At 41.0% G+C, this 14,769-nt stretch overlaps 1 protein-coding gene across 1 annotated transcript in view; it reads right to left on the bottom strand.

The window, feature by feature from the left end:
• DRGX (dorsal root ganglia homeobox) overlaps positions 1–598 on the bottom strand; it is a 14,241-nt gene extending 13,643 nt beyond the window's left edge. The window contains exon 1 of the mRNA XM_042863500.1: positions 565–598. Within this exon, the coding sequence (XP_042719434.1) occupies positions 565–598 (34 nt within the window). The remainder of the gene's footprint in view (positions 1–564) is intronic.
• Positions 599–14,769: the final 14,171 nt, after the last annotated feature.

The following is a 14,769-nucleotide window of genomic DNA, read 5'->3' on the forward strand; positions in this document are numbered from 1 at the left end:
TTTTTTTTTTTTTTTTTGTGTGTGTGTGTGTGTGTGTGTGTTTGATTATTTTTTTTCCCAGCCGTGCCCCGTGTTTCCCCATCCTCCCGCAGAATGTTTGTAAAATAACATGAAAGATTTATGCGGTCCCTGTGGCTGGAGGGAGGAGGCGTGACCACGTCCTGAAAGTGTCCCGATTACAGCCATGACACCAACATCTGTGCTGGGAGGGGAGAAAAGCATCTCGTTCGTAGCCTGAGGCTCAACTGCGGGATCGCTATCCGCGGAGGGGAGGCAGGTGGCAAAACGAGGGCGGGGGGTGCAAAAACAAGGCCTTTCCAACAGGAATCAAATTAAAAAAACCCAAACCCATGCCATCCTTCTTTCCATCTTGTGACAAGAGGGAGGGGGGCAAAGGGTTGTGTTTGCTCTTGGAAAAAGACGAGGCGCTTTCAGATGGGGCTCTTTCTATAGATTCGCATCTCATCTCGGCACACTCCCTGTGCGAGGACAACCAGAGTGCAGCACCCCCTCCACCCCAGCATACACGAACCCTCAGCCCCGGCCCCACACGGCCTCACTCACCCTCGAGTTGCGGGGGGCAGTGGAAATAGAACATGGCCCCGCGGCCGGGCCGCCGCCCGCTGCCCCCCGCTTCGGCACCGCGTCCTCCGCCGGGCACCGCCGCGGGCTCTGCTGCCGACCTGGGGACAGAGAGGGAAAGAGCAGAGCAGGTGAACAGCCAGAAGGAAACACCCAGAAACTCCCTGGTGAGCCCAGAGCCAGCCCAGAGGAGGCAGAGAAAGTCCTATCTAACGCTGCGTGCAGCGAGCTGAAAAGGCAAATGCAGAACACTCCATGGTAGGTGTATAGTAATCAGAACCAGCAAAAGTTTGTTGCTATTTTTTTTCCCTTTTCTTTGCTTCCCTTTTCTTTGCAAATAGCTATCTACCTTTCATTCTGTTATCTATGCGTCTATCCATACATCCATCAATCCATCTGATTATCTCTTCCATCTGTCCATCCATCTATCCATACATCCATCTACGCATCTATCTATCCACCTATTTATCCATCTTTCTATCAGTACATCGAATTCTTTCAAAGATTTACTTCAGGAGTAAATAGTAATATAAAGAAAAACACTTACTTAGAGCTAAGAATGAGCTGTTTAACAGACAAATCAAACGGAACTATTTTACCTAAGTGAAACAGCAATAAAACCTAAAGGCTGTCTTCTTTTTAAAGCATCCAAATACACACTGGGAGCTGTGATCGGGTTGGAAACCAATGTCCTCAGCAAGAAAAAAAAAGTTCAAATTTACATGCAGTCATATAAAAAAATCCAGAATGCAAATAAAAATAGTAATCCATACCTAAACCGAACTGAAGTAAAAATCACCAGTAAGGTTTGGGGTATTTTGCACTGGAATAAGGCGCTGTGAGTTGTTGGCTGCAGAGACAGAAGGGCTCTGTGGAGTTCTGGAAGTGGCCAGATGTCTTTATATCTGTCTACAGCATGCTCTGCCTCTCAGCACTTGCCTTTATAATCTCACGCATAATTGGCCTTAATCTGATTATTTCCAGCGCTGTCTACAGTGAGTAACTTGGATAGGTCTATTGGGCCCTACAAATGGCCCACGTGGTGTGTAGAGGAGGGAAAAAGAAAAAGAAAAAAAAAAAAAAAAAAAAAAAAAGAAGATGAAAAGAAAAAAACCCCATCATTTCTCAGCAAACATCAGGAATGTGAGTGGCAACAACAAAATCCTATTATTTTTCCGAGCATTCGCGCTCCGGGGCTCGGCGGCCCCCGGCGGCGGCCCGCGAACATCGGGGTGCTCCAGTCTGCGGGGCCAGGGGGGCCCTCCGAGCCGTGCTGTGCCGAGCCGTGACAAACCGTGTGGAGCCGAGCCGAGCCGTGCCGAGCCGTTCCCGCCGCCCGGACCCGCTGACAAAGCGGCTGCTAATTGCCGTCGGCTGGGTTTTGGGGGGCCGCTCTGCACACGCCTCGCCTTTCCAAGCGATCGTACCGCAGCAAAGTTTGATTTTGTTCACAGCGAGGGGTCTCTGGATTTATGCTCGCTTCCCGTCTGCAAATGATATGCGTCGGGACCCTTTGCAATTACTTTTAAAATGCATCCGAGACATAGGCTCAGCGGAGAGAGATGGCCCTTGCCTCAGCCCTGGTGAAAATTAGACTTTAAAGTACCCAGATGAAATTTTCAAGTCAGGGACGCGGGATTGGATCAAATCACATAAACTGCAAAAAAAGCAAGTATAATGGCACATAATTGGTTCTGTAATAGCATTACACAAGGATAATAGCCTGTTATGGCCCCCTGCACATTAAGTGCTTCCCTGGCGTAAAGCCTTTATGATATTAAAGGGGGAATATAATGATATTTTGGTTATTAAATGCGTGTAATTAATTTATGCACCACTGAAAATAAAGTTGGTATTATGACCCACTCAAGATGCATCAGAAGATGTAAGTCAGACAACTGTTGATAAGTTCTGGTGTCTATGTTTCGTCTAGACTGCTGATTTTATTTTGGAACAATTGCTTCTCCGGCAGACTACACAAATTTAATATTTCATAAACATTGTAATGTTCTGTACAGGAAGGGCGAGCAAATCTACACAGGCTCTTTTAGATCTGATGGGAGTTTAAAGATGTAGCACGTTCATACCAGAGCAAAGAAGATACAGATGATACAGGTGCAGAAATAGAAAGAGATTTTAAAGAGATAATGTCTTTGGAAAGTTATTCAGAATATGTGATCTCATTAAATAAATACTAATTAGCTTTAGAAATATCACCTGCACTATCTGCCTTTCACACTAGACATAGCTGCAGAAATTCCCCTAATGTATATTCAAGCTGTAATAATGTTTTAGAATTGTATCATTTTAGCAAAATAAGGCAAAATCAGAGATCCAAACATCATCTTATCCATTCACCTAGAATTTTCTCATACTGGTGAAATATTTAGAAAGTTACAGACATGCATGTTTATATATAAATATCTTTATATGTATACACATACGTAGAGGCTTTTAAGGAAATTGCTGTTTGACAGCAAACATTATTGACTTACCATCCAGGCAAGTCTCCGAACAGCAACGTATAGCATGAATCGAGCTGGCTTTTACAGCACCATGCAAGAACAATGTTCTGAATCCGAATGCACTCCTTAAAATAGCCACACACACTTTAGGTCAATTAACCTTAAAAAGAAAAACATAACCTAGAGGTACTGTCTGTATCTTCCCTATCAGCCTCTGCATCCTGAATTTTAAAATCCACGCAGGGCCGGTACTGTGGGATCTCTTTGCATGGAGACAGATGTGCCTTATCCTTTCTTCTCTCTGGCGTTGGAGAGAGAGTGAAAGTGTTTTATCTTAAGAACCCTTAATAAAATAATAATAACTTCATTATGGCACTCTAAGGCCTCACTCTAGTCAGGGATCTGCATCGCTCTTTTGGCTCCAAGACTCACTTTCTCCAGCAGTTTGAAGCCTTCAAGTTCAGCGTATTGTGGGGGGCATAGAGGGTGAAATGGAGCAGGGGGAAGTGCTCCAAATCGCTGCTTTTTGAATAGAAGCGGTATGACCGCGAGCTGGTTGGCTCAACTTTCTCCCAAGGAGTAGCAGCTGCAAAACAAGCAGATAACTAAGTAATATATAATCCTCCACCCCTAGCCAGTTTGGTGCCTGTTTAATTTTAATGCGCGAGACGTGGGGTTGGCATAATTAAAAGTTAAAGCTTGGGAGTCTTGGGTGCCGTCCTCCGGCGAACCGAACCCAGGGGCGCGTTTCAGCACCACGGAGAGCTCCGCATCCCTTCCCGCCTTGCCCGGCTGCGCGCTGCCCGGCGCGTCCTGCGGGGAGAAGCGCGGGGTCGCTCCTTTCCCCGTAAGCAAGACTGCTGTCAGCGCTGTTCCTAAGCTCTCCTTGCCTTCCTTTTATAGATGCTTGCCTGCGAAGTTGGGACTCCCGGAAAATGATGAGGAAATTGCGGCGGGTCATGGGACGGCATTTTTCCTGTACCTCCTCTCGTACAAAAAGCCAGCAATAAAAACAATCTGAAGCACGAAATAATATACAGAGTTGAGTTATTTCAGCAAAAAATCCCTTTCTGTGAGAAGTAGTTAAAGTCTGTCACAGACATTCACACTTACTATCATTGTCATCCTTACGGACAGTATCAGTTAACAAGCCTGCAAATAAAAGTTCAAGTAACAAAAATAAATACAATACAATTCAGAACAGACTTTTTGCTGATTCCATCTGTCTTAAAGCAAGACTGTTCCCATGCTGCACAGACAAACACATCTCTTCTAATTTTTCTACTGCGACAGTAAAACCCTGGACTGAACTGACAAGCAACATAACTAAATTGACATCTACCTTGAGAGACCTCAGCTCTGAGGGGATCATTTGTAAAACTCAAGAAAGTCTGACTGGATCAGATTTGATGGAGTGGCTCTCTTGTCTTTTCATGTTCAAGCAGCTCCTTTCCCATGATTCTCAATACCTGACCACAAAAAAAGACTAGCAGCTAAAAGGTTATTTTACCCTAATTCACGTGCAGTAAAATGTATTTTCCAATTAACCAAATTTGCCGATTTGTCCCGCTTGGACACTCTTATAATTTATAATGTAAAAATGTTCTTTCTTTATCTAAAGACCAAGGTGACTGCTTTTAATTTTCTGTAACCTCTTTACACTTGATGTTCACCAGACTCATAATGTTAATTGGCTTCATATACGGATCATCAGTTTAATGAAGGAATAAATCCTATGTTGCTTTATGTCCCTCTGTTTTAACAATGATTGCTTTAATGAAGAATGTGACGTGTTCGAAATCAAAGCTGCAGGAGACATTAGAGGGTTTTTTTGTTGTTGTTATTTTTTAAAAAATTATGACTGGAATGCCTATTTAAAGTTAAAACCATGATATTTTCATGTTTAAAATGGTGTTATTTAAATCATTTTCAATGGAAAATACTGACTCATTCTTCGGCAAAGAACTTTTTCTTTCTAATTATGAGTACAGACTGAGTAACACAATTTTGCAGTATAAACATCCCAATTAGGTTATTAAAATATCTCTAAGATGATTTTATACCACTGCAGTTTTAATTCAGAGTTTTACTTAAACTCCTACTGAGTTCAAAAGGAGTTATGTTTGCCTAAATAAGGAGCATTTGTATATAACAAATATTTCCCTTCATCAACCTACTGTGTTTTCACTGTTCCTATGTGGATGACGAAAAGTATAGGGGAGAAAGAATTGTCTGTTCACACACAAAAGCTCTGCATTGCTGTAATCTATTTCTCTCCATGGGGATTTTAGGATTTCGGAAGCAAGGGTAAAACGTAATGAAACATGGGCTCACAGAGGTAGGTGACTGCAAATCAGAGCATCAATTAGGCCGAGCTGGAAAGCAGCAATTACACCAAAGTGTGTGTGCTGGTTATACTAGCTACAGCATGTTTAAAACACAAGGCAAATGCATTTTTGTAATTCAACTTTTATGTTCCTTGTCCCACTTACAATGAAAGTAAGCTTTTCTTCATCTTTTCTCTAATGAGAAGTGCTTATGATGTATTTATTTTTTGTTATTTGGAAGCTGGTGCCTGAAATAAAATTACATGATCCTTATATATAAGAACATGTAATATAGAAGAGGAAATTCTCTAATCAAAGCCTGTTGCAATGACTAAGAAATCAATGGACTTGGACAGAAATGTCAGGAAGTAGCAGAGGAAGTGAATGGGAGGGGAAGGATACTGGTTGAAATTCCTTACCACTGAGAACTGAGAACTTACCATACTTATTTAAGTGTGCCAGGCCAGATTCCACAGCATCTTTTGTCTCCACAGGTACCACACTCATTCAACACAGATCACCCTTAACACACCTTCTCTCAACTTTGCCTCTTCCATACTGTCACCATATCTGAGAGAACTTTGTACTGCCTTTTAAAGATGCACAGAACTGTAACCCATAACCAGCACTGTACAAGCATACAGATGACAGCCCATAAACCATACTTTGCCTTCCCATTCCATGGAGAATAAAATACCCTATGGCACCCCTAGAAGCACAGGACAGTTGTCTGCCAGGAGGCTACTTCAAGGGCAACATTTCTCTACATGGGGTTGCACTTTCACAGAACCTGTGCTTGTTCCCTGCACTTGTTACCATTTGAAATGCCAGGATTTGTTGATGCAAAGGAACACTGATTTTATGTTGCATTTTGGGTTTTGTTGGTTTTATTATTTTTTTTTTTTTTTAAGTGAAGATGTCAGTGCTCTTTCCCACTAAAATGAGACTTCTAAACGAGATTTGTGAGAAGACACTTCCAAGGGAGTAGATATGAGAGTGAGAAAAATTAGTAGCGTTACTTGGAGGTAGGAAAATTAGGCACAGAAAAGCTGACAATTTCCTCAAGCTGTCTATAACGAAAAGCTACAGCAGAAGAGAGCAGTGGACTTAGAGTAGATAAGCCAATATCTTAATTATTTGACCTTGCCATCGTATATATATATATATTATTATTATTATTATTTTGCTAGAAACTGCTGCTCTAGTTTGCCAGAATCTATCATTTTTTGAAAATATTACAGGTTTTACATAAATATGAGTGACACAATTATTGATACTACATACCTTGGTCAAAGGCAGAAAAATGATTTCCTACTGTCCATAAAGCACACAGAATGCATAGAAAATAGAAAGCTGTGAAAGCTGTACAAAGTTAAAAACTGAAAGACACATTATAACTCAGATTTAAGTTTTCACTTTCTTTGTGTGGCCCTTATTTTACTGTAGACTTGATAGTTTATTTGGAGTTTTCCAGAAGCTTGGAAGGAACTGGCCCTTGAAATATACATCTCTAGTACAATTGTTTAACCTGCTTTGTTTTAAAGGAGCATGTTTAGAAACAAGAATATAATATTCTCAGGTACATCTGTCCAAGTTTAGGCTCCACATTGAGCCTATAAAAGAATGATATGATTTTCAAAGATGCTGACTATTGCCAAGAAATTATACGTGATTTCAGAAACCCTGAAAATGGCTCACTGTTTGCAGAGATGTGGGGTCTCTACTTCTACATCACATCTTGTGTGAACAAGGCAAGGTAATTTGATTTCTGGCAGAATAACCTGGCCCTAGATCTCCACTTGAGTATGGAGATGGTCCAACACTATGTTAATGGTGCTTAGATAGGTATTTTGATGCTGTTGTGGACTTGCTTTTCATCAGATGGGATAATGCCAAAACTTTTTCTCATTGCCAACAAGATAAACCCTTTTGCTTATTCAGAAATAGCACAAGGGCAGCATAAAATTTTCTTTTCCTCCTTTTTCTTCTTGTTGCCATGTGTAACAGTTTATATGTAGCACCCCCTCAGTGTTTTTGCCTATACTTCTAAGCATTCTTAAGTTCAAGCCAATTTCATTCCTGCTCTGTCTTTTAGTATTTGATTTGATGGGAAACTGGGACTATGCTTTTCTCTATTCAAATCCCTCTGGAGATATTTCCAAGATCTGGATGCTCTGCACTAGAGTATTTCTAATGAAAGGCATTGCTGAAACAACACTGATAATGGTGTTCACTGATGTTCAGAGATTTGTTGATTTAGAGAATGAGATAGAACCATTTAAACAAGCTGAATATTACATGAATGAAGGAAAGGAGGAAATCATAATTCATTCTTTGAGCTAAAGAATAAGGCAATGCAGGGCCATGCAAAATTTAGAAGCCGGATTTGCAGAGCTTTCTAAAAGAAATTCAACTTTCATCCATGTCACCTTTCAACTGTACTTTCATTAATCTTATCTTTCTCATAAACCACGACCACCGAATCCTCTCTTTACAACTTCCTATTCCAATTTCTTACCTTAAAATTCAGGTCCTATCACTGTTTCAGGCACTTCATAGCACTTGGTCTTCAGAAGAATTAAGTTTGAAAGGCTTCAGAGCGGGCTTTGAACAGGAACATGTTATCACAGGTTTTGGTACTTGCACAGTCGCTTACTTAACAGCAGAAAATGCATAAGCTAATTTCTAGGCTTATTTATGGTGAGATAGCTCAAAGAAGTTACCAAAACTTGCCAATCTCATGGCACTGAGTGGGGAAAAGGGAAAGGTTGGATAGCCTTGAGGAGCATGGAGTTCTGAAACACTGATGGACTTCTTGAACCTAAAGTTGGTCTTGCTCAAGAAGCAAGAGATAATTGCATGAGCTGTCATCTGAGAAACAGCAGAAGAAATGGAATGGCCATAGTTCTGCTGTTAATTAGTTTGCTTATACTTGGCTGAGTAGGAGCTGAGAACCTTTTGGCATACTCTAGAATTTATCTAGGGTTTGCAATGTCCGAATACATCACTTATTTGTTTATTTTAATTTGTTTTCTCAGCTGTCCTTGGACAAATATTTACATTTTCAAACTTCAATTTTACACTGCATTTCAGTTTCAGTCTCAAATCCCAGAATGCAAATTTCTTTCAAACCAGATCAAGAAGCCTGGTCAGAACATTTTACTTGTTTCTCTCTATAAAGGTTAAATGTTGAGCTGTGAGCAATGAAGCTGTTCGCAGGGGAAGGAAAAAAAGGAAAAAAGGAAGAAAACCACACCCTTTGGACATTTTGTTAAAAAAAATAATAAAACTTTTGAAAATTTCCACTAAGAACAACCAGAGGAGAACTTCGATGGCTGCAGACTATGCACAAAGAATCAGTGGCTGCAGCATCCTCCAGGGGAGGGAGCTGGTGGGCAATTGAAAATGGCAACTACGTGCAGCATATGACTCCCATCCACACAGCAATGTGGGGCTCCCGAAGCTCTCAGGACAATTTGGAAACTTCACTTGGTGACTGCAGGGGTGGTATCGGCTGAGAGTCAGACTTGTGGTTCGGCTCTAAGACTATCAGATTGCAAAATTAGGGCTGAAAATGCAGCACCTCTCAAAATGTATCCCTGTGAATTAGAAAGACTGCAATAACTGTTAAATGATATTTGGAAACAAGATATTATTGTTTTCTGGGTGAAAGGACCCTAGGAGTCTTCAAGACATCTCCGAAGCAATATGCATGTGTTAGTTATTTGCTGATGTATTTTCCGTCAGAAAACTAGATAACAATATGTTGCATAATTGAACAATACTTTATGAAAATAAACCAACCACTTTGATTTCATGATCCAGGCAATTATCAAGACAACCTGTGTGAAATCCCCACTGTAACACGTAAATGTAAATAGGTTCACTCAGGAACAGTGGGTTTCTACAGAGTCTAGAGAATTTAGGAAAGATTCTGCATTGCCACAGCCTTAAAATAAATGTGAAGTTTGACATATATATTTTTTTTAAGTATTAAAAAAAAACAATATTAAAAAAAATGAAGAAGAAGCAGCAGCAGCAGAAGAAAAGCTCTGTCAAAACCCAGTGCTAATACTCAATAACACATCTTGGAAATGTAAAGTTATTTACATGGTAAAATACAAATACCATGTGGAGTTCAACAAATGCAAAGTCTTTGTCTTGAGAGAGAACAGCTGATTCCTTTCAAGCCAACTGGATGATGCAGAACTTATGGTGACCTGCAATCATTGATACTGGCTTTATGCTGCCTGATAATTCTGTTTAACCTGATAGCTCAACTTTAACTAAGCAAGGTTTTTGAGAGCAGATCTGAACTACTATGCTAGAACTTCCGCCACAGCACTGCTTTTTGTCATGTGGTCTGGATTTACAGCATCACCAAATCAGTTTCAGTTAAAGGTCAATTGTTTCTCAGAAACAGGTCATTTTCCCACTTACAGGCAAAACTCACAGTTTTTGTTTACCAGAATGAAAACAGGCTGTAATCTAGCTCTGAATTAGGGCAGTTAGTATCTGCCTGAATCTATAACTGCACATATCCACACGACAACAAAAAGTTAGCAGTCTCTCTTATTCTCTGAATGGCTTCTAGCAATGAACCCAGTAGGAAGGAAGAAAACATGCAATTAGCTGTTGTAAGGCACAATTGTCTCATTCACCACAGGCCAGTTCACACCTACTAACTGCTCTCCTTGAAGGTGAGCTATACCAAGCACCAGAAGAGAAAAAGTGGCCGGGGTGTGACATATTTGTGTATGAGGCCATTGAAACGCATCCCCTGGATGTGGCAATGTTCACAGCTTAGTGTGGAACACCCACCTCTGTTACAGATAAGTAGCCCTTTGAGAAGCAGCCTGGGACGAAGCAGAAGGAAGGCAAACGAGAGTGCATATGCCTGTGGTTGTGTGTAAGAGTCCACATGTAAAACACTCGTGTATCTTTACAAATGGAAGTAGATGTAATCTTAAAGGATGGGAGGCGATCGGAAAGGTCAAAGCCCAGGAACTCAGCTCCTCTCCTTACAGGAGGAAAGCTCCCCGGCTATGAACCAAATGCTATCTTCTGCAGATCTTTTCAGTAAAGCACGTAAATGCCATTCTTCCTACAGGAGAATGGCCCCATTGTGCACACCCCAGGCGAAGTAGAGACAAATCAGAGCATTCCTAACAGGGTGCAGAGCAGAGGCCTTCCAACTGCTTACCACACCACTGTGCTCCAGCTTCTTTGGGCCGGGAACATTTCAGTTATCATAGAATTACAGATCATTGGAAAAGACCACTAAGATCATATGGTCCAGTCATCAACACATAACCACCACGCCCACTAACCATGCACTACAGTGCCACATCTATATGGTTCTTGAGCAACTCCAGGGACAGTGACACCACCACCACCACCTCCCCGGGCAGCGCATCTAGTACATCACCAATCTTTCTGAGAAGAATTTTTTCCTAATATCCGTCCTGAACCTCCCTTGGTGTATCTTAAGGCCATTACCTACCATTCTATCTGATCCCCACCTTGCTATAACCTCTTCTCTGAAAGGGAATTATCCCCAACCTGTTCCTCCCCACCAATCCCTTCTGCCTCACCAGTCACCAAACTTCCCAGCACATTTCCCATATTTCAGTGCCAAGAAGCAACTTTCTCTACATCTCATGACAGAAGCACCTTAGTAACTCTTTATAAGAACAAATGGTTCTACAAATGGGAGACCACAGAACCTGATCTCTCGTGGGTCTGTGTTCTCTCTACAGCATACCCAGAGCCCACTAACATCCTGCTGCAGAGGTAACTGGGCCAGGCTTGGTGCTCTCCCATCGCACAATAGCCAACATGATGTGACTGCATGCACCTCACTTACCTGAGCCTCTTTAGTTTCAAATCCAGAACATCCTCTATGGAATCCTCAGTGTTTTGCTGCCATTCTTGCTCTCTCTTAGTACTGTTGCAATGTAATACAAAATAACAACTCCATCTTGTGCCACCAGTTCTTTTCTAGACTACCCATTCTGAAGACTGCCTACATTCTCTTCAAAACCATAGCTATTGCTTTTTGGCATCCCACCTAAACGTGCTGTGTTCAGCTAAATCTGAAGTTTCAAATTGTAGCATTCCTTATTCTGGAATTCTTATTTATTTCAATTAACAAATTGTGCCTTTATTAAATATATATATAAATATGTATATATATAAATAAAACAGGAGCATACTTTTGCTTAATTGTTATTCTAATTACAAGTTCTGGTGCAGCATAAATTTTTTCCCTTGGCATTATTATGAAGCTCATTTCCTTACAAAGTCCAGGATAAACAATTCCAATATATTTTGTTTTAATTATCAGGGTTTAATGGGGCATAATGAGACTATGTTGAGTGGCGCAGAAAAAAGTAATAATTTAATGTGTGCAAAACTATTGAGTGCTCCTAGCTTGACTGTGCATATTTCACCAATTTTGGTGCAGCATTGTGTTTACTAATATTCATTATTACCGAGTTTATCTGGTTTTCAAAGAAAAAACATTCTTTTTTTCCTGGAATCTAAAAAAAATAGGGTAGCTAAAAAAATAAATAAAAGGATAATTCTCTGAGTTGCACAGTGAAAGTTGCAGCTGATACACAGATGGTGGTTCTAGAACCATTCATCGTGCTATGGATAGAAGACTGGAGTATGTTGCACACAGAAGCTGCCTACACCAGTCTGTTCCAAAGGCAGTCCTTCTCCCAGTGTTAGCTGGCAATGAAAACTGCTGGCTTCAGTTCTTAGCATCCCTACTAAAGCATAGACAACATCAGCTGAAGTCACCTCTCTGGACTCTCACTAAACAAGGTGCAGTTCCTAAGGACTTAAAATGCCACGAATATTTGTATGATGAAAGGAAAATAATACAAAAGAACAAGCCAGGCAATAAATCAATAAAGTGATGTTATGACCCTTTCTCCTTCCAAGCTCCTTTTGCCACTGGTTCTGAATTCAATGGCTGTGAGTGACTAGTGTAGCAGTTAGCACCAACCTGCCATCACTCCATCTTATCATGCTGACTATAAACTTCCTTTATTTATTTATTTATTTATTTATTTATATTGTTCACTCTACACAAATCTTACCTGGGAGGATTTGGGACATTTGTATAGGAATTCTGAACACGTGGAGGTATGACTAGCATAGAAACCAGGGGTTGTTCTGCAGAAAGGATAAACACATTTGTTCTGTCACACTGGGCACATACTGCAGTTCTGAAACTTGTACCTGTACTGAACAGGTTCATACATACATAGTTCTTCCTGTGGTCTGCTGGATGGAAATACAGGGATCTCATCATGTTTCCCCCAGCTTGAAGGAATAGAACCTCAGCATCTACTCTGTCTGTTATATTCATTCATGGAGTCAGAGGCTTTGATTCATTGTCCATTGAAACTACTGTGAATGTCCCCTCTTTTGGCAAAGTATTTGAATTATGACTTTGGGAAGGTAGCTCAAATACAGCACAGAAAGAAAACTGTAATGTTACATTACATACATTTATTTCAAAAGTTGTGTTTTTATTACAGATTAAGTTAATATACTTGAAGCATTTGAGTTTTAAATAAAATACATTTCTTAATTACAGACACTGGTATTTACAGAAAAAAAATGTACATAAATATTTTTTGTTTTTGTTTTTTTTTTTTTTAATTTTTTTTTTAATAAATCTCATTGGAGTAAAAATTCAAAATTCTTCATGATGTTTCTACCATTGGGAGATGTCAAGTTTTGTGATGTGCCAGCCTCCTTCAAGGATTAATGAAGACACGAAACCTAAATAGGCTGAAGTTACAACTCAGTAAGTTGATCAAGAAACTGCAATGGGATGGCTGCCCACATTAAGCTGCAGCAAGACTCGAAGACCTCATGGGTTCCCCTTCTAGTGGGGATCCCCTCCTATGGATTGAGAAAGAATGAAAGGGAAAAATCAAGTACCTTCCATCCAACCAGCCTTAACTACAGGACCAGGGCAGCAGCCAGCATGTTCTAACAGACCTTCAAAGTTTGGACTACCTTTTTTCCTTTCTGTCTAAATTATGGGAGCTGCAACCCAAGCTTATTGTACAGTCACTGTACAATCGGCTGACCCTTCATCATAGAGGTGCAAGCACTGAGCCAGAAGCCAAGTTTGCTGATGCCCAGATATATATTGTCCTGTGTCCATCAGATTGCCTAGTAAGTCCCAGAGGGACTTATAAGGTGGTCTCTGTATTTGGTAAAACTGCAGACAGGACAGGGGAAGAAGTGCATTACCGTCTGCAGTTTATGTATTACTCAGAAGAGATCTCTGAGGTCAGCTCTGGGCACTTAGCCTCAAATCTCTGCTTAGGAATTTATATTCCCATTGAATCATGTGCATTCAAAGCTGAATGAGGTAGCATTACTGAGACCAGCACCTCCATGCTGGATTAAGGCAGGATCCTAGGGTACAACAAGCACGGCATTGCTAGCTGGTTGAGGGGAGTGATTGCTCTGTCTACAGTGCACTGATGCAGCTTCATCTTGAGTACTGCACGCAGTTTTGACCATCACAGTACAAAAAGGCCACAGAACTATTGAAGAGTGTCCAAAGGAGGACCACAGAGACGATGAAGGGTCTAGAGGGAAAGACATTTGAAGAACAGATTAAATCCCTTGGTTTGTTCCGCCAAGAGAAGAGGATAATGAGAGGAGACCTTATTGCGGCCTACAGCTTCCTCACGAGGGTGTGCTGAGGGGGCAGTGTTGAGCTCCCCTCTCAGTTGCAGGACGCAATGGAATGGCATAAAGCTGTGACAGGTGATGGTCAGGCTAGATATCAAGGCTCTTTACCAAGAGGGTGGTCAGGCACTGGAACAGGATCCTCAGGAAAGTGGTTATGGCACTGAGCTGCTGGGGTTCACAAAATGTCCAGAAAATGTTCTCAGATGTAAGGTCTGATTTTTGTGTGGTCCTGTGTGGAGCCACAGGTTGGACTCAATGTTCATAATGGGTCCCTTAAATATCCTATGGGATAGCATGCCCATTACTCCTTTGGATATTCAGAGCTTTAACATATGAAACAGTACCTTTGTTTGAATGCACACTTAATGTGTTTGGGATCTTTTACATAACAAAATTCCTGTTCCTGATGGTTTCCTCTGGTTTGCAGGCACAGAGTTTTCCACAGAGGTAAGCAGAGCCTTTACAAACCCATGGCTCTTTGAAGACCTGCCTAAAACTCCTTTCCACACACCCATGGTGAGAGGATTTCAAATGCAGGTAAGCTTCTGGTTCATCTGACCCATAATCCAAAATACCAAAGGTAAAACCTTTGGTATTTTCAGTGGCAAATAGGAAACTGAATCCAAGTGTATGCCAAATGTGTACAAAAAAAAAAAAAAGTCCTG

The sequence above is a fragment of the Lagopus leucura genome, unplaced genomic scaffold (genome assembly GCF_019238085.1).
Source record: "Lagopus leucura isolate 7727_CA_CO unplaced genomic scaffold, USGS_WTPT01 Super-Scaffold_739, whole genome shotgun sequence".
Lineage (NCBI taxonomy): Eukaryota > Metazoa > Chordata > Aves > Galliformes > Phasianidae > Lagopus > Lagopus leucura.